This window comes from Ostrea edulis, chromosome 4 (assembly GCF_947568905.1).
Source record: "Ostrea edulis chromosome 4, xbOstEdul1.1, whole genome shotgun sequence".
Taxonomy (NCBI): domain Eukaryota; kingdom Metazoa; phylum Mollusca; class Bivalvia; order Ostreida; family Ostreidae; genus Ostrea; species Ostrea edulis.
The window spans coordinates 21,281,625-21,301,827 of NC_079167.1; the positions used below are offsets into that span (position 1 = coordinate 21,281,625).

The 20,203-nt window shown below is 35.7% G+C and overlaps 2 protein-coding genes across 2 annotated transcripts; both read left to right on the top strand.

Annotated features, from left to right (window-relative positions):
* Positions 1-4,880: 4,880 nt before the first annotated feature.
* Positions 4,881-14,407, top strand: LOC125670120 (forkhead box protein K2-like). The gene is made up of 8 exons (XM_048905100.2): positions 4,881-5,429; positions 6,127-6,333; positions 6,573-6,885; positions 7,003-7,196; positions 7,355-7,554; positions 7,861-8,076; positions 10,761-11,032; positions 12,969-14,407. The coding sequence occupies exons 1-8, from the start codon at positions 5,065-5,067 to the stop codon at positions 13,107-13,109; spliced, it is 1,908 nt and encodes a 635-aa protein (XP_048761057.2). The 5' UTR covers positions 4,881-5,064; the 3' UTR covers positions 13,110-14,407.
* Positions 14,408-16,866: 2,459 nt separating this feature from the next.
* LOC125671772 (tektin-4-like) lies at positions 16,867-19,491 on the top strand. Its single transcript, XM_048907660.1, has 6 exons — positions 16,867-17,573; positions 17,819-17,889; positions 17,993-18,136; positions 18,230-18,452; positions 18,589-18,743; positions 18,953-19,491. Exons 1-6 carry the CDS (start codon positions 17,025-17,027, stop codon positions 19,167-19,169), a joined length of 1,359 nt encoding a protein of 452 aa, XP_048763617.1. The 5' UTR covers positions 16,867-17,024; the 3' UTR covers positions 19,170-19,491.
* Positions 19,492-20,203: the final 712 nt, after the last annotated feature.

A 20,203-nucleotide genomic window follows, 5' to 3' on the forward strand; every position in this document is an offset into this window, starting at 1 on the left:
TCTAAATAATCGCATGAAATTGGAAACGTATATCAATCAGCATTTTCACAATTCAAGAGTTACTTGTTCGTTACATCGCAATAGTGCAGATCTATGATCAGATTACATAAAAGTATTAAATCATTGAACAATGCTCCAGTATATAACCTATGCACTGTCACAGATCCAATGATCTTGTGATGTGTAATGCGCACATTCTGTTCTCGTTTTCACAATACCTAACCTTTCTAAACAAATTAAGAATTCAAACATAAAACCATTCATATTTTGTATTGATAAGAGACATTGTCTTTCAAGATAGGATATGATATGTACTTTGTCATTCTTCATTCATAACACCTGTCTGATAAAAACTCTTACAAAGTGCAATTCTATTCCTTGAATATTTTTAGAGTTAGAGTGGATTCAATCAATGTTCTTCGATAGTTGTTGATTGATGCGGGTTTTAGTACTATTTTCTTCTTGTGTTACCGAATGGTCAAAATATAGTAACCTTTTATCCGCGGTCATTTGTGATCAGACAATTACCAGCTGTCTAGACATGATACATGTATATGAATATCGCAAAGCCGATTTTTCAGGAGTATATCACATATGTCTATACTTCTGAAGAAACTAGTCGAATATACTCAATCAGCTTTGTGATATATATATATATATATATATATATATATATATATATATATAAAGTCAAAAAATAAAATCCAGTACTCAAACTTTTATCTAGATTTTATTTTTTGACTTTATTCTACCCCGATACCAAGAAAAAGGAATTTATTGAATATATATATATATATAATCCAAATAGAAAGAGTTGATATCACACAGTCAAAATAATTCAATAAAAAAAGCAGGAAAATATACAGTTCCAAAATATATTTAAATCCTCAGGATGGATGTTAAAATCCAGAAAGCGCTAGTGATTTAAATATATTTTGGAACTGTATATTTTCCTGCTTTTTTTATTGAATTATATATATATATATATATATATTGATCCGCTCCGCTATTTGTAGCAACATAACATTATACCGGAGCGGACAAAAGATCTGATTTTAATCAGATTGACCAAGCTCCAAATTCAATTTTGCGAATAATAACTCCACCACATGAATGATGCGCGCACAAATTCAATTATTGCGTGCAATAATTGAATTGATGATATCTTCAAATAATTAAAGATAAATTCAATTATTTGAGGTTTTGTGAATTTGGCGCTCCGTGATTTAACCTTTAAATCAAAACCTTCATGAACAATATGTATGTGTAAAATAGCATGTTTGCAAATACTTTTGAAAATATACGAATACACTTGAAGTTTTGTTTTTACAAAATCAAGAAAAGGGACACCACGGACCAATCACATAGAATATGTACAGGTATACCAATGAAAGGACATTACGAACCAATCAGGTAGAAGATCATTACAGGTAAACCACGCACCAATCAAATAGAAGAAGTACAGATATACCACGCACCAATCAGATAGAAGATGTACAGGTATACCAGTGAAAGGACATTACGCACCAATCAGATAGAAGATGTACAGGTAAACCACGTACCAATCAAATAGAAGATGTACAGATATACCATGCACCAATCAGGTAGAAGATGTACAGGTATAACAGCGAAAGGACATTACGCACCAATCAAATAGAAGATGTACAGATATACCACGTACCAATCAGATAGAAGATGTACAGGTATACCAATGAAAGGACACCACACAACAATCAGATAGAAGATGTACAGATATACCATGCACCAATCAGATAGAAGATGTACAGGTATACCACGCACCAATCAGATAGAAGATGTAGAGGTATACCACGCACCAATCAGATAGAAGATGTAGAGGTATACACACACCAATAAGATAGAAGATGTACAGATATACCACGCACCAGCCAGATAGAAGATGTACAGGTATACCAGTGAAAGGACACCACGCACCAATCAGATAGAAGATGTACAGGTATACCATGCACCAATCAGATAGAAGATGTAGAGGTATACCATGCTCCAATCAGATTGAAGATGTAGAGGTATACCACGCACCAATCAGATAGAAGATGTACAGGTATACCACGCACCAATCAGATAGAAGATGTACAGGTATACCATGCACCAATCAGATAGAACATGTACAGGTATACCACGCACCAATCAGATAGAAGATGTACAGATATACCACGTAACAATCAGATAGAAGATGTACAGATATACCATGCACCAATCAGATAGAAGATGTACAGGTATACCACGCACCAGTCATATAGAAGATGTACAGGTATACCAGGGAAAGGACACCACACAACAATCAGATAGAAGATGTACAGGTATACCACGCACCAATCAGATAGAAGATGTACAGATATACCAGGGAAAGGACACCACGTAACAATCAGATAGAAGATGTACAGGTATACCAATGAAAGGACACCACACAACAATCAGATAGAAGATGTACAGGTATACCAATGAAAGGACACCACACAACAATCAGATAGAAGATGTACAGATATACCATGCACCTATCAGATAGATGTACAGGTATACCACGCACCAATCAGATAGAAGATGTACAGATATACACACACCAATAAGATAGAAGATGTACAGATATACACACACCAATAAGATAGAAGATGTATAGATATACCACGCACCAGTCAGATAGAAGATGTACAGGTATACCAGTGAAGGACACCACACAACAATCAGATAGAAGATGTAGAGGTATACCATGCACCAATCAGATAGAAGATGTACAGGTATACCAGTGAAAGGACATTACGCACCAATCAGACAGAAGATGTACAGGTATACACACACCAATCAGATAGAAGATGTACAGATATACCAGGGAAAGGACACCACGTAACAATCAGATAGAAGATGTACAGGTATACACACACCAATCAGATAGAAGATGTACAGGTATACCACGCACCAATCAGATAGAAGATGTACAGATATACCACGCACCAATCAGATAGAAGATGTACAGGTATACCACGCACCAATCAGATTGAAGATGTAGAGGTATACCATGCTCCAATCAGATTGAAGATGTAGAGGTATACCATGCACCAATCAGATAGAAGATGTACAGGTATACCAGTGAAAGGACACCACGCACCAATCAGATAGAAGATGTACAGGTATACCACGCACCAATCAGATAGAAGATGTACAGGTATACACACACCAATCAAATAAAAGATATACAGGTACTCCACGGACCAATTAGATAAAAGATGTGAAAGTGTACCAGTGAAACAAACAGGTTATCACTTCTCCATTGATTTCACTAGGGTATAAATACAGTTGGTCCATGGCGAAACTTTGTCTACATTTATACATATGACGTCAGATTTGTTCACGGAACCGTGAACATGAGATTACAGAACTGATATAGCAGGTTACCTTTTCTTAAACAAGATAAATCAACGTAAACGTATTAGAAATCGATTGGCTAATAACAGCCTATCCGAATTTAATAGTGTTACTATCGATCAAACAAGACAATTTTGAAAAATAAACATGCGTCTGCATAGTCGACCGCGGCGTGATTGTGAAAATTAACCATCTCTAGCAGCAATGTGGCATTTTAAAAGTTGCAATATTGAATTTTTCCATCTGTATTGTGTAATTTTTAATTTGTATCATATAATTTCCTTCTGAATTGGTTCGTGTTTTTTTTTCTTCATGTGTCTCGTTTATTTTCTAATTGTATTCTATATTTTCTGTTTGTATTGTATGATTTTTCATTTGTATATCTTATTTGTATTCTATATTTTCTATTTGTAAATTGTATAATTCTCCAGTTTATATTCTATAGTTCCCATTTGTATTTTTTCTTTGTATTGACTATTTTCTATTGGTATAGTATAATTTTTCAGTTGTCTTGTTTATTCTCAAGTTGTATTGTATAATTTTCTATTTGTATTATAATTTTTAAAGAATTTGCATTATATAAATTTTCATTTGTATTGTATCTGAAGAACAGTTTATTCAGTTTAATTTTTACAAAACAATGATACAATATTTTACAAAATACAATTAGCAGTCCCTTGGATACAATACAAATGAAAAATCATACAACAATAATGGGAAAATAGAATACATATGAAAAATTATACAACACAAATGGGAAATATTTGATACAAATTATTTGTTTTATGTAGTGTAAATGAAAATTTATGCATATACAAAATGGAAAAGATCAAACTATTTGACATGCCGTGCAGTAGCTTTAAATTTCATTCAGTTCATGATACATATATATGGAAGCTTCAAATACCAACAATGATAATTACGGACAAGTTGTAAAAAATCATTTTATTACGATGCTGAGCAGCTATAGAAAATGAGGGGTGGGGGTGGGGGATTTACAGTGACACACACACACACACACACACACACACACACACACACACACATATATATATATATATATATATATATATATATATATATATATCTGAAGTCAATATTTGTCTGAAAATTTAAAGTCTTCTTGACATTATATAACTGTATAAGTAATATAAACATTGATTTTCACATGTACTTTTTCTTCAACTTTAATTTTTTTTATTTATCAGTTGTATTTTTGTTTTATTTATCAGTTGTATTTTTGTTTTATTTATCAGTTGTATTTTTGTTTTATTTTGGCATTGGGGTTATCTAATTTGATAATACCAGACGTAATTCACTAGCCTTGCAAATCAAGGGTAACCATGTAATTCATGGTATGTTATGCAACTTCTAATAAAAAATAGTTTTTGTTAAATGCAGTTAAGCATCCTATGGATATAATGACCAATCTCATCCAGACGTATGTTTATGAGTGGGAAGAAGGACACACTTAAATTGCTAGTTTAACAAGGTTTTTATTTATACAAAATGAAAACAACAATTATGGAAATTGACTATAGCGTCTATTGTGAATGTGGTATGCGCGGTGCATCCTGGGAATATTTTGTATGTAAACAGCACCGAATGTGGTCGAATGTTTTCTTTCGTGTGCTGCCATTTTGATGTGCCCAACGCCGCCTCGTGATGTCTGCACTGCAACAGCCCTCGGACAACGATGCCCTGGCATTGTTGGCCCTCAAAAACCAGTCAGCTCCCGCGAGTCCGTCAAGAAGAAAATGGAGCCCAGAACCAAAGGGTATTGCAATAGCCAGATTAGAAAGCAGAGACTTTGAATATTTGATGCGCCAATCGCGTATCTCGGTCGGTCGGAACAGCAGTAAAGGAGACGTAGATGTAAACATGGGTCATTCTAGTTTCATTTCCAGAGTACACCTGGAGATAATGTATGATGAACCGAACTTTTTTTTGAAGTGTGGAGGAAAAAACGGCATCTTCATTGACGGCGTGTTTCAGAGAAAAGGGGCACCACCTTTACAACTGCCAAGGACGTGAGTGTGGTTTTGTACATAAACAGTGCTGGAATTCCCCTTTGGAGGCCTCTTTCACGTTTATTACTAAATTTTATATGTTTTAGTGATTTTAGGTGTTGACATTTAGCCATTGTGTTTTATGAATTGACATCAAGTTGTTTTTCACATCATGCGGGTTGACTGATATTGAAATGAAAGCTCGTGTTTAAAAAGTTAGTAACCATGTGCTTGCAAAATCATGGCCTCGCTATGTGCAATGTAAACAAAATGGCTGCTCAGCTTTGTTTATATTTTGGTATTCAGATATTAAGGCATAAAAAGATGCACACAGTGGGGGTAAAAAAGAAAGAGAGAGGAAAATAGATCTATATTTTGAGATGATTATTCTACTTACCTGAATTATTTATTTTTTGTGTTCAGTTTTTGTTTGAACATGACCCAAACATGATATACGCTTGTCATTTGATGGGAATGTGTCTGTGCAAGACAAATTTCGGGAGTGCATGAAAAATAAAAAAAAAAATAAAAAATTTCTGTGCCAAAATGTATTTTAATCCATATTTTTACTATTTATAACAGAAATGCATTCATCATGTTCATTGTCTAAATCTCAGGTGACATGTTTACAGATCTTTATAGCAACATATTTTTCACATAAGGACATGTATGTAAATATGTTATAGATGGAAAACACTAAAATTTGGCTTGATTGTAGGTGTACCTTGCGGTTCCCCAGCACAGGCATTAAAATCGTGTTCCAATCTCTGGTGGAAGACACAACCCCAGCAACTACAATCCCACCCCCCTTACAGATTGAAACCCCACCCAGGAAGAAAATTTCTCCACCTCTCAAAATAAATATTCCTGAGCGTGTGGAGCGTACATTTGACAGTCCCTGTCCTTCACCCACTGGAACAATCAGGTATATCTATGTGACAGCAGTCAGTAGCATTATGAAATTAACATTATTGTGGTGTTCTTTTTCATCTTTTATTTATCATCAGATACTCATCAATACATTCCATGAACTACAGTTTAAGATTTGGCTAAAATTTATAAAAATATGTGGAGCAGATAATATAATCTGTAATTCTGTATTGTAACATATTAAATCTATTTGATCTCTTTTAAGAAATTTGAAGATCAATGTATATTTTGCAGCGCTGCCAATTCTTGTCCAACTAGTCCTCGTGGGGGCACTAGCCACCGTCCCATGCTGTTGCCCAATATCCAGATAGCTGCGCTGAGTGCTGCTGCACACCCCAGAGATGAGAGTCCTGTGGTGGCTCCACAGAGTGTGGACATGAATAGTGGGGACAGTCCAAAAGATGACTCAAAGCCGCCTTTCTCTTACGCTCAGCTAATCGTTCAAGCCATCACATCTGCTCATGACAAACAGTTAACACTGAGTGGCATATATGCTTACATCACTAAGAATTATCCTTACTACAGAACAGCAGATAAAGGCTGGCAGGTGATACAAAGGACTTAGTTCCACAGCAATGTTGTTAAGACTCATCTAAACAAATTTCCTTTTAGATATTTGTCATTAAATGTGCATGTTTTAACATGAATTTTTTCTCTCTTACAGAATTCAATACGTCACAATCTGTCACTGAACCGCTATTTTGTGAAGGTGCCCCGCTCCCAAGATGAACCAGGCAAGGGATCGTTTTGGAGGATAGACCCAGCATCAGAAGCCAAGTTAACAGCACAGGCTTTCCGAAAACGAAGACAAAGAGGGGTGCCCTGTTTTAGAACTCCATTTCAAGGACTATCCACAAGGTAAAATTAATAAAAAAATTTAACAGTAGATGTATATCTGACATTACTATTGAGTTAATTGTTTGTAGTAAATGTTTATCTATCTGGTGACATTCTCTGGAAGAGTGAACAACTATTCCTGTATTGGTAATGTACACTAATGAGAATCTGAATTTCAGGTCAGCACCTGCCTCCCCGAGTCACACAGCTGGCACATTTACACCAGACAGTTTATCAAGGGAAAGCAGTCCCATTCCCGAGGGTTTTGAGGGTGATGTTCATAGCCAGCCAGCAGTGATGACCCACCCTCAGATTTTAACAACACAGCAGGCAACAGACTTGTACCGCATCAGTCAGTCAGCACCCGGGTCTCCAGCAGGTACAGGAAGGCGACAATTTCCCTATTGAGTCGAGTAATTTAGAATCAGAAATATTAATGCAAAGAGAAATATTTGATTATTTAGTCAGTAGAAAAAATCCTTTTGACTTGAAGTTAGTATTAGTTTGCAAGTATTCAGTAGAAGTTAGTCACTAGAGGTAATTTTTCTTCCACTGTCCAGGTGTGTTATGTTTTGAGGTGTTTCATGGTTATTAATTGAGTATTTCGTGTCGTATTAGTATGTGCAGGTATGTGGTGTTTCGAGGTGTTTCATGGTTATTAATTGAGTATTTTGTGTCATTTTAGGTTCTAGAGTGCTATCTCCCATCACAGTGACGGCTACTTCCTCTCTGAATCCGGTCGCCACGTCGGCCATCCATCAGCTGCCTACAGTCATCACCAAGCCAAAAGTTATTGTATCTAATGCCACACAGGTAGTGCTAAATGGGCCAACAGCAGTTCCCTCCCTTACTAATGGATCACACTTGGAGATCAAAAAAGAAATCAATCCTCAATTACAAGGTATTGTCATTTCTGAATTTGGAGTATAGTATTTACACTAAGCATGGAGTTTTGAGTCGACTCGCATAGCGAGCTACTCCTTGACATCAGGTCTGTCCTGTGGATTTACCTTAAACATAACTGTATATAGTTTGACTGGCGGTGTTTGTTCATTGATTTGTTAAATGAAATCATTATCATGCACATGAAATTTTTAATAATGTCAATGGAAAGCAGACAGTGTTTGTGAAGAATGTGAAAATATTTTAGATTCAGGCACCAATAGCAGGTCTATAACTGAATACAGTAGGGAGAAGATGAGACCCTCTGGAAATAAAAGCAGACACTGCATGGCTTTCATTGAGTTTAAGATTTGTTAACATGGTTAATAAAGTTATGTATGATTTATTCAAATTTTAACCAAACAATAATGGTGAAAGACTTATGAAGTCTATCGAAATATGATATTTTTAATCGTGCATGAATATAAGGGGGGGGGGGGGGGGGGGGTAGATGAATAATGACTTCGTATTACTTGATATATTGCATATAACTTTCCATGAAAATAAATGATATGGCAATTCTTCAACTAATATTCTAACAGAATTCTGATGAAAATATATCTGAAATGAATTAACAAATCTATATTTGCTTTGTGTAAATAGATAAGCAACAAACGAGTTAAACTCATTTACATACTTACGTGCATGTAAACAAAACAAAGGAAGAGGCAATCAAGATATTTGAAGACTTTAAGAGAATGATTTGTATTGATACTTGCACAAATTGTGTCCAGGCTGTTACTTTTTTGTCTTTTGTGGTAGGCTCAGTGCTCCCACTGGACCAAAATTCCCTTTCGCCACTTTTTCGGGGTGCGTCGTGGCACAGATAATCTCATGCTATACAATTATTTCCATCATATTATTTTATTCATTACACTGATTTTAGCATTTGGAATCAGTTACATTACTTAATCATATCCAGCTATCATACCTAAACACTTCTTTTTGAAATAATAAGAAGTTGATTTGTTTAATAATTAAATTTTATTGTGGAAATCCAAAATCAGGTAATAAATCATATAAATATAAACTTCATGATGCTACACCCCTCAGTGAAAACATTGTCTACATTGCCCGAAATGCAGATGTCACAAAACATCAAGCCCAATTTAGAGTCGTCTCAACCATTCCCTATTAAATTTCCGTTTTGGTATGGTAGATTTTGCAATTTGGACAGAATCAGATGTTTGAGCCGGTGGGGTTGACTGTAAAGCCAAACATAGATATTTTTCTTTAATTTTAGACTGACTGGGGTCAGAAGCTACAAGTTTAGTGTCAAAATAGAACGGGGTGCATAGTCTTATGAGATTAGGCCATCATTAAATATATTTTTGTTTGATGTACTCCGACCCACATTTTTCAAGGTGGGTAGGTAGGTAGGTATTTTTTTTTTTTTTTTGCAGTATCGAAAAAATTGATTATTGTCATAAAAACGCAGACTTAGAAATTTATTGATGTTTTCATTAAACATTGGACAAGACAGATTGAATAATTATTGCTATAAAACATTCATCAAAAAAGTTTCTTAGAGAATATAAACTTTTGAAATGAAACAATGTCTATTTCCCTGGAAACCAAATTAAAAAAAAAAATAAAAGTACTGAAAAAAATGATTGGGTAGGGGCGATTTTCATGGGTCGGTCGGAGTACATCAAACAAATCAATTTTTATTTTTGGCCTTAGCATCTTTATACTGTTGCGCACCGAACTTCAAAGAAAATTATCAAAATTGCTACATCCATATCAATGGTGACCGACCGCATTGTTAATGAAATATTCAAACTAAAATCAAACACATCAAAATCAAGATCTTGTAATCAACGAGCTTGGCTGCAAAAACAAACAATTGATGCATATACATTATACACAATAATACCGGTCGGTTCTGTGGTTAAGAATTGACATTAATGTGAAGCTGATAACATGATAATGAATAAGATTTTAAATGTTAAACAATTGACCACAGCAGGGTACACAGCTGTCCGATGTACTTTATTATATAATCACCGACTTTTTTGCAGCCAAAGATTACCTGAGTCTATTATCTGGCCTTCATGACCAGCTCTGTGTGCACTGGAGCGACGCGAGATTTCCGGTCGCACGCGTTGACTGAGTAAACAGATTTTGACTGCATAAAGAAACAGGCGATAATGTGTCGCTGACAAAGGAAAACACATGACAGATTTTAAAATACAAATTATTGCAAAAAGGGATTTTCGCCACTTTATTTTTTTTTCGCCATTTTTGAAAAAAAATCGCCATTGGCGAAAATGGTGAAGCCCAGCTCGAGCACTGGGTAGGCTTTTGATATTTGACATGTACTGATAAGTGATCATCTCATGCAGATGTGCTGGGTACCATGGATAGTGACCTTTGATCTTAAACTTAATGTTCACAAAACTTTTATGAGTAAATTCCTCAAGCCAATGTGTCATGTTCCTAGTTAGTGACCTTCAAATTCTACATATATCTAGTTAAGCTTAATACTTTTGCATGTACATTTTGTTTGACCATACTTTAAAGATTAAGAAATTAAAGCTCATAAGATGGTGCTATATATACCTCACCTTCTTAGAATTATTTTATGATCTTAAGATTTTTTGAAAACTGAATAAAGTAGTAATCAGTGGTGTGATTTTACAGAAAAAATTCAAGCAGTGGTATCAGCGGGAGGTCTGAAGCCAGTTACACTTGTTAGAAATCTCACCAGTGGGCAAGGGGTGAACATGGGCATTGTACAGCAACCGGGCCAGCCTATATCTATGATGTCAGCAGCTCCTCATGCCCAGACGCAGGCAGCTACCATCCTCAGCCAGCCCGTGACGTCACAAGCAGGGGGAATCACACTATTTCCCCAGTCAGCTGTGCAGCTTGTCAGCACATCTGGTTCACATGTTCCACAACAACAGTTGCTGGTAAATCTATCTTATAAATATGTCAAATATTTAGTGACCTAATACTTAGTGGACATAACAATTGTTATCCTTAGAACACCACGGTGTACACTGCATACAATAATGCTTTCTTACCAAGGGGAGAATTTACTATAGTAAGCGCTGTATGGTATGTCCCTCACACAGATTAGATTTACTAGAGTAAGCATTGTATGGTATGTCCCTCACAGATTAGATTTACTAGAGTAAGCATTGTATGATATGTCCCTCACAGATTGATTTACTAGAGTAAGCATTGTATGGTAGGTCACAGGTTAGATTTACCAGAGTAAGCATCGTATGGTATTATCCACACAGATTAGATTTAACAGAGTAAGCATTCTATGATATGTCACAGACTAGATTTACCAGAGTAAGCATTGTATGGTATGTCACAGATTAGATTTACTAGAGTAAGCATTGTATGGTGTGTCACAGATTAGATTTACTAGAGTAAGCATTGTATGGTGTGTCCCTCACACAGATTAGATTTACTAGAGTAAGCATTATATGGTGTGTCCCTCACAGATATTTACTAGAGTAAGCATTGTATGATATGTCCCTCACAGATTTACTAGAGTAAACATTGTATGGTATGTCCCTCACACAGATTAGATTTACTAGAGTAAGCATTGAATGGTGTGTCACAGATTAGATTTACTAGAGTAAGCATTGTATGGTGTGTCCCTCACACAGATTAGATTTACTAGAGTAAGCATTATATGGTGTGTCCCTCACAGATATTTACTAGAGTAAGCATTGTATGGTGTGTTACAGATTAGATTTACTAGAGTAAGCATTGTATGATATGTTCCCCACACAGATTAGATTTACTAGAGTAAGCATTGTATGGTATGTCCCTCACAGACTATATTTTCTACTAGAGTAATTAAATGTGCTATGGTATGTTCAACACAGATTCAACAGAATAAGAGTTATATGCAATCTTTTAGTACATAGACCATTAATCTTAAGTTAGAAAGTGGAAATTTTGTGAAATAACAATACATATTACATGTAAAATACTATGAATAGACATTTATTATACCCCCCCCCCCCACCCCCCCCCGAACGAAGTTCTGGGGGGTATATAGGAATCAGTCTGTCCGTCCGTCTGTCTGTCTGCAGATTCGTGTCCGGTCCATAACTTCTTTGTTCTTTGACATAGGCATACCATAATTGGCACACAGGTGGATCACCATGAGACGATGTGTTGAGTACCTTTATGACCTCTATATGACCTTGACCCTTGACCTTAAGGTCAAAATTAAAGGGTTTTTTTTTTACAATGGATTCGTGTCTGGGCCATAACTTCTTTGTTCTTTGACATAGGCATACCATATTTGACACATGAGTGTATCACCATGAGATGATGTGTCAGGTACCTTCATGACCTCTATATGACCTTGAACTTTGACCTCAAGGTCAAAATTGATTATAGGGTTTTGATATAGTCATACCATAAGACATGGGTGTATCACCATGAGACTATGTGTCATGTACATTCATGACCCCTTTATGACCTTGACCTTTGATCTCAAGGTCAAAATTATAGGTTTATACCATGGATTTGTGTTCGGACTATATCTTCCATTTTCTTCTACAAAGGCAGACCATATTTTTACACTCAGGAAAGAGGTAATTTATACTTATTAACAACACCCTTTGGGAGATTGGGGTAAGTGGGAGGTATTCTTAGTGAGCATTGCTCACAGTACCTCTTGTCATCTTTGACCTTTATGAACCATACAAAGTCTTAGGATACAGATTATTGAATAACATTGAACCTGTATAACTTGTCAGTGCACGAAAAAGTTCTTGTATTGGGAAAAGTCCAGTCATTTTTTCATATGGATTTGGATCTGTTATCGGTCTTGCATGCAGTGAATAATAATTCCTTTTATGTTCTGCATTACAGGTGACAACAATAGCTGGTGTTCCTGTGACCTTGACATCCAAACGTCCAGCTGAAGAATACACAGAAAATAATGGTCATGCTTCAGAGCATACAGACACCAAACAGATCAAACTAGAAGTTAAAGACGGAGCAACGGAGTAAAGCAGACAGAAGTTTTATCAGACCTAGGAAATAAGTTTACCCATGATTTTTGTCATTTTAGAATGGATTTTAAAATCATGACACAGACATGTTTGAAATCCTGAATCATGAGATAACAAAAGTGAAAGTTTTCAGAGAATCTGGCACATGTTAGGACTTTCTTTGTGTGTGTGTATATAACAATACATGTATTAACTTCTGCTCTTGGTATTCAAGTGAGTTATCCGGACAAACAAAACGGTGGAGTGGAGGTGGTGATGATCTCTATGGAGATGATGATCTCTATGGAGATATCTATGGAGAACTAATTATGTACAGAACTATCTATAGTGCTCATTTTGTGATTTTTTTATTTCATGGCCAACATTGCAGATAAGGCAGCTCCGTGATAACCCATCACTTTCAACAGATTGGAATTCAAATTGTCTGACGGCAATCAACCCAAACTTTAAGAAAATCTACATAGTACTGTTCTGTCCTTTTCTCAATTCTCAGTTGTGTGATTTGTGTGCAATATGACCACAACAGAGAAATTATCCAATATTTACTATACAAGTCTGTAACAGATTTTTGTGTAGATAACAGTGGTATTCGATGTTCTATTGAAATAGCAGTGAATTTATTGTTAATTGTCCTGACTTCTTCTTTGTTAGTGCTTTGTGCATTAAGTGTAACTTTTATGTTCTTGCATTTGTTTTATTGTCATTCAATGTTAAATGTTAGGATTAAATTTTTAAAATCATAGTTCTGAAGGATCTTTTAGAAATTAAAATTTCTGTTTTAGTTTTCAAGCCCAGTTGTCCAGAAAGAACAAACTTGGTGAAATTGCTCGATTATCAACAAATGAAGTTCTTGATCAGTTTGCTGTGATGAAAAAACTTTGTAAAGCAATAGTGATAGATGTGGAAAAGGCGTTTCCTGTGTAAAATAATTCTGATTGTATTTGAAAGACATGAGATAATGATGTAATTGCTGTTCAGATAACAAGGTTGTGGTGTTAAAACTCGTTAAAGAACAAAATTTTTCATTCTAGTAAAGGTATTACTGATTGCACATATAGTATTCTCGTCATTGCAAGATATGTAACTTTTGTATCGAAACAGACATGTTGGTTTAAACTTCGGCAATTTTAACACAGTAGTCCAACATGTTCAAATGGCAAACTTTATGGGATCATTAAATCATCAATCTCCGTTTACTTGATTTCATTTTGTATGTCATCAATCATGTTGTATAAACAGCAGTTTTCTGCTGAGAATACCCCAGTATGTGAATAAACATACTGTTTTAATCCATAACCTTTTGTTATTTTTTCATCAGATTTCAACTTCAAAGTGTTCACGCGATACAGTTGTTGATCAAAGGAACATGTACCGGTGTATAGTATCTGCAAGAGGCACAAGCTTAGTTGGTTATCCATCTCAAAGTGAAAATTAAAAGGAATATCAATTAACATTATTTTCTGTATCTATTGAATTCTCAAGCTGCTACACCCTTTTTAGTACAAAATGAGCTTTTGTTATAAAGTTTTTCGGTTATCTGTTTAGTGTTAATTTTTTCACATTTTCTAGATCTACTAAGCAAATTTCAACCAAACTTGGCACAAAACACCTTAAAGCAGTCTAATTAACATTAGATGCTCTTCATCTAGCTCATTACACCAAGACTTGTTCTTGTGAAACAACTTCACAAGATGGCGATTTAAATGTTTTGTGAAATTATTTGTATTGATTGATTTGTTTGACTATCATCGTAGCTCAGTGGATAGAGCATTGGGATAGTGACCCATAGATCCCAAGTTCGAACGTGTCAGCATAAAGTAATAAAAACATGTTATTTATACTATAAACATATGTTGGAAAACATACGTTTACCTTAGTGCTCCTTTTACATGATTATCATATGTTTCAAAACATACCTTTGTTCGTATTTATTGAAATAAATTTTTGAAGATCCTGTTTTTTTATCCATAATTGAGTATTTTCTGCTTTTTAGCTCGCTGGGACAACTGTCAAAAGAGTTATTATCGGTGTCGTACTTTAAGGAAAAAACTTAAACCTTTGCTATATCTTTTGAACCAAGGGGGATAAGGTTTTGATATTTCACATATAAATGCTTCATGAAAAGACCTTTCTTTTGGTACCAAGACTTATGACCTAGTGACCTTGGACTTTGACCTACTTTTGGAAAACTTTAACCTGGGCTATCTTTTGAACCAAGGGGGATAAGTCTGATGTTTTACATATAGATGTCTCACGAAGAGGAGTTTCATTTGGTACCAAGACTTTTGACATAGTGACCTTTACTATGGACTCTGACCTACTTTTCAAAAACTTTAGCTTGGGCTATATCTTTAATACCAAGAGGGATAGGGTTTTGATATTTCACATATGAAGAGACCTTTATTTTAGTGAGCCACCTTAAAACAGTTCTATTAGACTGGTTAAATGGGGATTAAAGTTCTGATTTAAAATCTTATCAAAAACCACTGAATCAGTAATGTCAAAATTTGTGTTTGAAAGCTTCCATATAAAATCTGTTCAAAGCATGAAACCCCATGGTCACAATAGGGGTTCAAGTATTTGCATAGGAATTCATTAGAAAATGCTGCAAGTTTAAAATATTGAAAAGCACAAGGGTACAATTTGTCAAATTAATTTATAAAAATACTCCTTAATTTGGAATTACGCGGTCACTCTCAGTGTCTGGGGTGAAGCCATTTTAAAATCTTATAAAAATTTACGCAATAAAGTGTACATTCATGTTTGTGCACACAATGACCTGTTGCAGCCTTGGACAGGGCTATAATAGGAATTAAATGTTTTACACTGAAAGCATAGGAAATTGTTTTCAAAATATTCTCAAGAACAATGAATTACAATGCATGTAGTGTAAATTAAAGTTTGTCCACACAATGGCATGATAAGTTCTATGAAAATCTATTTAAAATCCACAAGGATTGTAAGATATATCAAAAAATGTGTGGCCCATGGACACCTCCCTCCCCATGTGAAGAATATTTACAAGCTGTTAAATTTATCTGCTTATTGATGAACAATGTAATAAACTTGTAGAGTGCTGAAATGAAATACAGTCTAAGTAAAACTACCCCCCCCCCCTTGAACACACACGTGAGCGGATTAAATTAGATTAATTGGCTGAAATGGGATCAAGTTACCCCCCCCCCCCCCCCCCCCCCCCCCGACTCTGATTGAAGAGTCCCTTGTGCAACAATGCTAAAGGGGTTACTTTCTGATTGTATATTGATTAGAGGAGATGGTGGATATTATACATTCAATGTAGAGGCATTATCATACAATGTATATTTTACTTTTAAACTTGTTCAGACACCCCCCCCCCCCCTCTTAATTTTTGGTGTTGCGACATTTTGAAGGCGAAGTAGTTATGATTGCTATAACTGAAATAGTTTTTAATGTATGAATCATAAATAAAATCTATAATGTGTTATATCAAATAGGTTGTAGTAATATTGGAGACATACATAAAAATATCATAATTCATATCATATATAATATATGTCTATATATCAAATTATTATCATTTTTTTTATGTCTCTGAAATAATGAATTTAAAAAAATCTATATGCAGGCATAGTAATTTATTAAATAGAAATTATTATTCTGAAATTATACAAACTTGATAATTTTTCATTACACCGACAGGTTTAGCTGTAGTCCCAAGAAAAAAAGAAGAAGAGTTATTGTTCCTTTCTAATTAGCCACGTGATCTTCTTGACTACCCCGGAAGTCGACTCTGCCATAGCGACCATCAACAACCGTATTATCGAGTCACAGGTGAAGCAGACTCCTCTCTAGTTTTTAGTTGAGTTTCTCGTCACATGCGAATGTGGCAGTAGTGGTGGACTAATTTTTAGATTGGACTTCACATAAAATCATGGCAACAGCAACATTAGCCAGCAGGGAGATTGCTCCAGAAAGACCACAAGTTCACATCGCTGAAACATCTGGGGGATCTCGTAACGCCGACATGGAAATCACATACACGGGGAACACAGGGAACGATATGGGGATCTCCACAATGGGCTTCAGGGCTTCGAAATACAACCCTCCTGAATGGCACGAGAGCAATTATGCTAAGTATTACCAATCCTTTGTCGACAGGGACAATGCTGAGAGGATTCGCCACGAGTCTAAGAGAACCGCTAATGAAACAGAATCCACTACCAATAAAACGCAAGGAGAAGTTACTAAGAAACTGGGCGAAAGAATTCAGGACATTAACTTTTGGAAATTTGAATTAGAAAGGGAAATTCAAGATGTAATTGCTGAAACAGATCTTCTTCTGGCACAGAAAAAAAGGTTGGAAAATGCACTTCGTGCAACAGAAATTCCTCTTCACATAAGTACAGATAACTTGAACTGCCGACAGAGAAGACAGGCCGTTGATCTGGTGCAGGATAATGTAGAACTTGGACTGCTGAAGGTGAGTTTTACAAATTTTCAAAAGTATGTATGTACAAGTTTGTTTTAATTCATGCATATCACCATTATATATCAGTACCAACATACTGTAAGAATAAAGCAATCCTATGGCATACTAGTATTCCATAACAATATTCTATGCCAGTTTTGCACGTGGATCTAGATTGATGGGGACCGGTATAGTAAAGTCTACCCAGATTTTATACTCAAATTGTTAAATAATATCAAAAATATGTTTCTTTACAGGAAGTTGAAATAATCAACAATGTTCAAGATTTGCTCAAGAAAACAATTGACCAGTCAGAAAAACAAATTAAGTAAGTATAAACCAGGACTGGAAGAAAAAGCTTTTGTCTCATTTCTGCTGTAGTATGCATAATCACAAACTCTCTATTAACCTTTGTGACTGTTATTTTTCAGATTAAATCGAGATGCAAAACAAAACCTTGAAATGGACTGGAGTGATAAGAAAGAGGCTTTGGAGATTGATACCAGATCTGGTGCCCTTAGAAATGAACACACAGATAAGCAGTTTTACTCTGGAGCAGCCAAGTTTGAGGAAATGTAAGACAGTTCATTAGATCAACAAAACCACATAGTAACAAAACTAGAACTTAAATCAGATGACTAAATCGATGATTTTATAAATATTTACAGTCAGTCCACCCCTGAGTCCTGGGCCCAGTTCACACACGACAACATTGTCCGTGGAGAACACGAGAGGATGGCTTCTATTCAGCTGAGACAGCTAATTGACAACATCTTGGCCGACACCTCCCGGGACATGAGGGAGCAGTGTGACACAGTTGATGTCTGCTTCCAGAAACGTTTGGAAGAAATGGAGGATTCTAAAACTAAAATGGAGGAAAACTTGAGAAAGGTACGAAACATGCATCTTGCACTGAGTGCATGCTTTTCTTGGATGAAGTGTTATATTAGTCATCACACATGAAGCTTTCAGCAGTGTTTATATAAGTATTGTTGAAATAATAACTTCTTTACACGTGTATTTCTAGATTTGTGATGAAATTGCACAAATGGAGAAGAACATTGATATGCTGAGGAAGGCTATACGTGACAAAGAGAACCCAATGAAAGTGTCCCAGACTCGCCTCAACAACCGCACGTACAGACCCGGCGTCGAGCTCTGTCGAGATCCTGTGCAATACAAGTAAGGCTTTGATATCAAGATTTCCATTTTTAAAGTTTTATAAGCAGGGTATTTATACAGATGATTTTCTTGAAATGAAAGTTCTAACAGTAATTGAAAAAATAACAATAATTTTTCTTAGATAATACTATTATATGTATTCAATATTGTGTTTATTAGAAAATTTCAAATTAGTCTTATGAAAACTAATCAAAATTGTTATGTTACAGGCTTGTGGGAGAAGTGAACGAGATTGCACAGTCCATTGATGCTCTATCAGAACAACTGAACAATGGAGAAAACTCTAGAAAGGACCTGCAGGACAACAGGATGGCTCTAGAGAAAGAAATTGCCTGCAAGAAGAACAGTATATTTATTGACAGGGACAAGTGTGTTAGCGTACGCACGAGGTACCCCACCACACTCAAACTGCAGGGATACCAGTAACGCTACAGAGCGCCCCCTGTAAACTTATTATTTCACTGCTTCTGTCTGTCTAGATCTGTTGTCAGATCACAAGCTTGCACTGCACACTCATTAATGTACTGGTTGATACATTTTTTCTCTCTAAAATTATGGACATGATAATTTATGTTGCCATTACTGGATTTAAAATCATGCATCATCAAAATGTGTTTGTAGAACCAAGTAGGTCTATTTCAAATACATCTTGTACAATTTTTTCCTTGCCTTTTGAACATTAAATTATAAGTGTGATATTGATGAAAAAAAACAGTATTTTGTAAATAAAAGTATATGTGAAGAGTAACAGTGTGCTTTTTCTTTAATGGGAGTTTGAATTAAAATGCAGAACATGTCCCTTGAGATCAATACTTTGAAGACAATTCCACATGTAGAAAATGGGACTACTGCTGGAATACTATTAGTTATCCTTGATTGGGCATCGATAATAAATTTATTTCCTATGTATTTCCAAATGATATTACATGTAATTATTTAGTGATTAAAATAAGGAAATTCATGTCGGATATTATATATGTTTTACAAGTTGGGGGTAAATTACGGAAGCCGATAGGTGCCAGGGTATAGAATTGATATTTATTTAAATGGCGGCCGCCACTTAATTTAACTGGCGGCTGCCACTTATTATCTGGCGGCCGCCACTTCATTTATGTGGCGGCCACCACTTAATTTAACTGGCGGCCGCCACTTATTATCTGGCGGCTGCCAGTTAATTTATGTGGCGGCCGCCAGTTATTTTATATGGCGGTCGCCAGTTAATTTATGTGGCAGCCGCCAGTTAATTATATGGCGGCCGCCAGTTAATTTAACTGGTGGCCGCCACATAAATTAACTGGCGACCGCCACTTAATTTATATGGCGGCCCCCACTCAGATTAAATCATTTATATGGCGGTCGCCATTTAATTTATGTGGCGGCCGCCAGTTAATTTAACTGGTGGCCGCCACATAAATTAACTGGCGACCGCCACTTAATTTATATGGCGGACCCCACTCAGA

Coding starts and splice junctions, on each gene's coding strand:
- LOC125670120 (XM_048905100.2), top strand. CDS start 5,065: ATGTCTGCACTGCAACAGCCCTCGGACAACGATGCCCTGGCATTGTTG. Junction 6,334..6,572: donor TCACCCACTGGAACAATCAG/GTATATCTATGT, acceptor TATATTTTGCAG/CGCTGCCAATTCTTGTCCAA. Junction 7,555..7,860: donor AGCACCCGGGTCTCCAGCAG/GTACAGGAAGGC, acceptor GTGTCATTTTAG/GTTCTAGAGTGCTATCTCCC.
- LOC125671772 (XM_048907660.1), top strand. CDS start 17,025: ATGGCAACAGCAACATTAGCCAGCAGGGAGATTGCTCCAGAAAGACCA. Junction 17,890..17,992: donor CAGTCAGAAAAACAAATTAA/GTAAGTATAAAC, acceptor GTTATTTTTCAG/ATTAAATCGAGATGCAAAAC. Junction 18,744..18,952: donor CGAGATCCTGTGCAATACAA/GTAAGGCTTTGA, acceptor GTTATGTTACAG/GCTTGTGGGAGAAGTGAACG.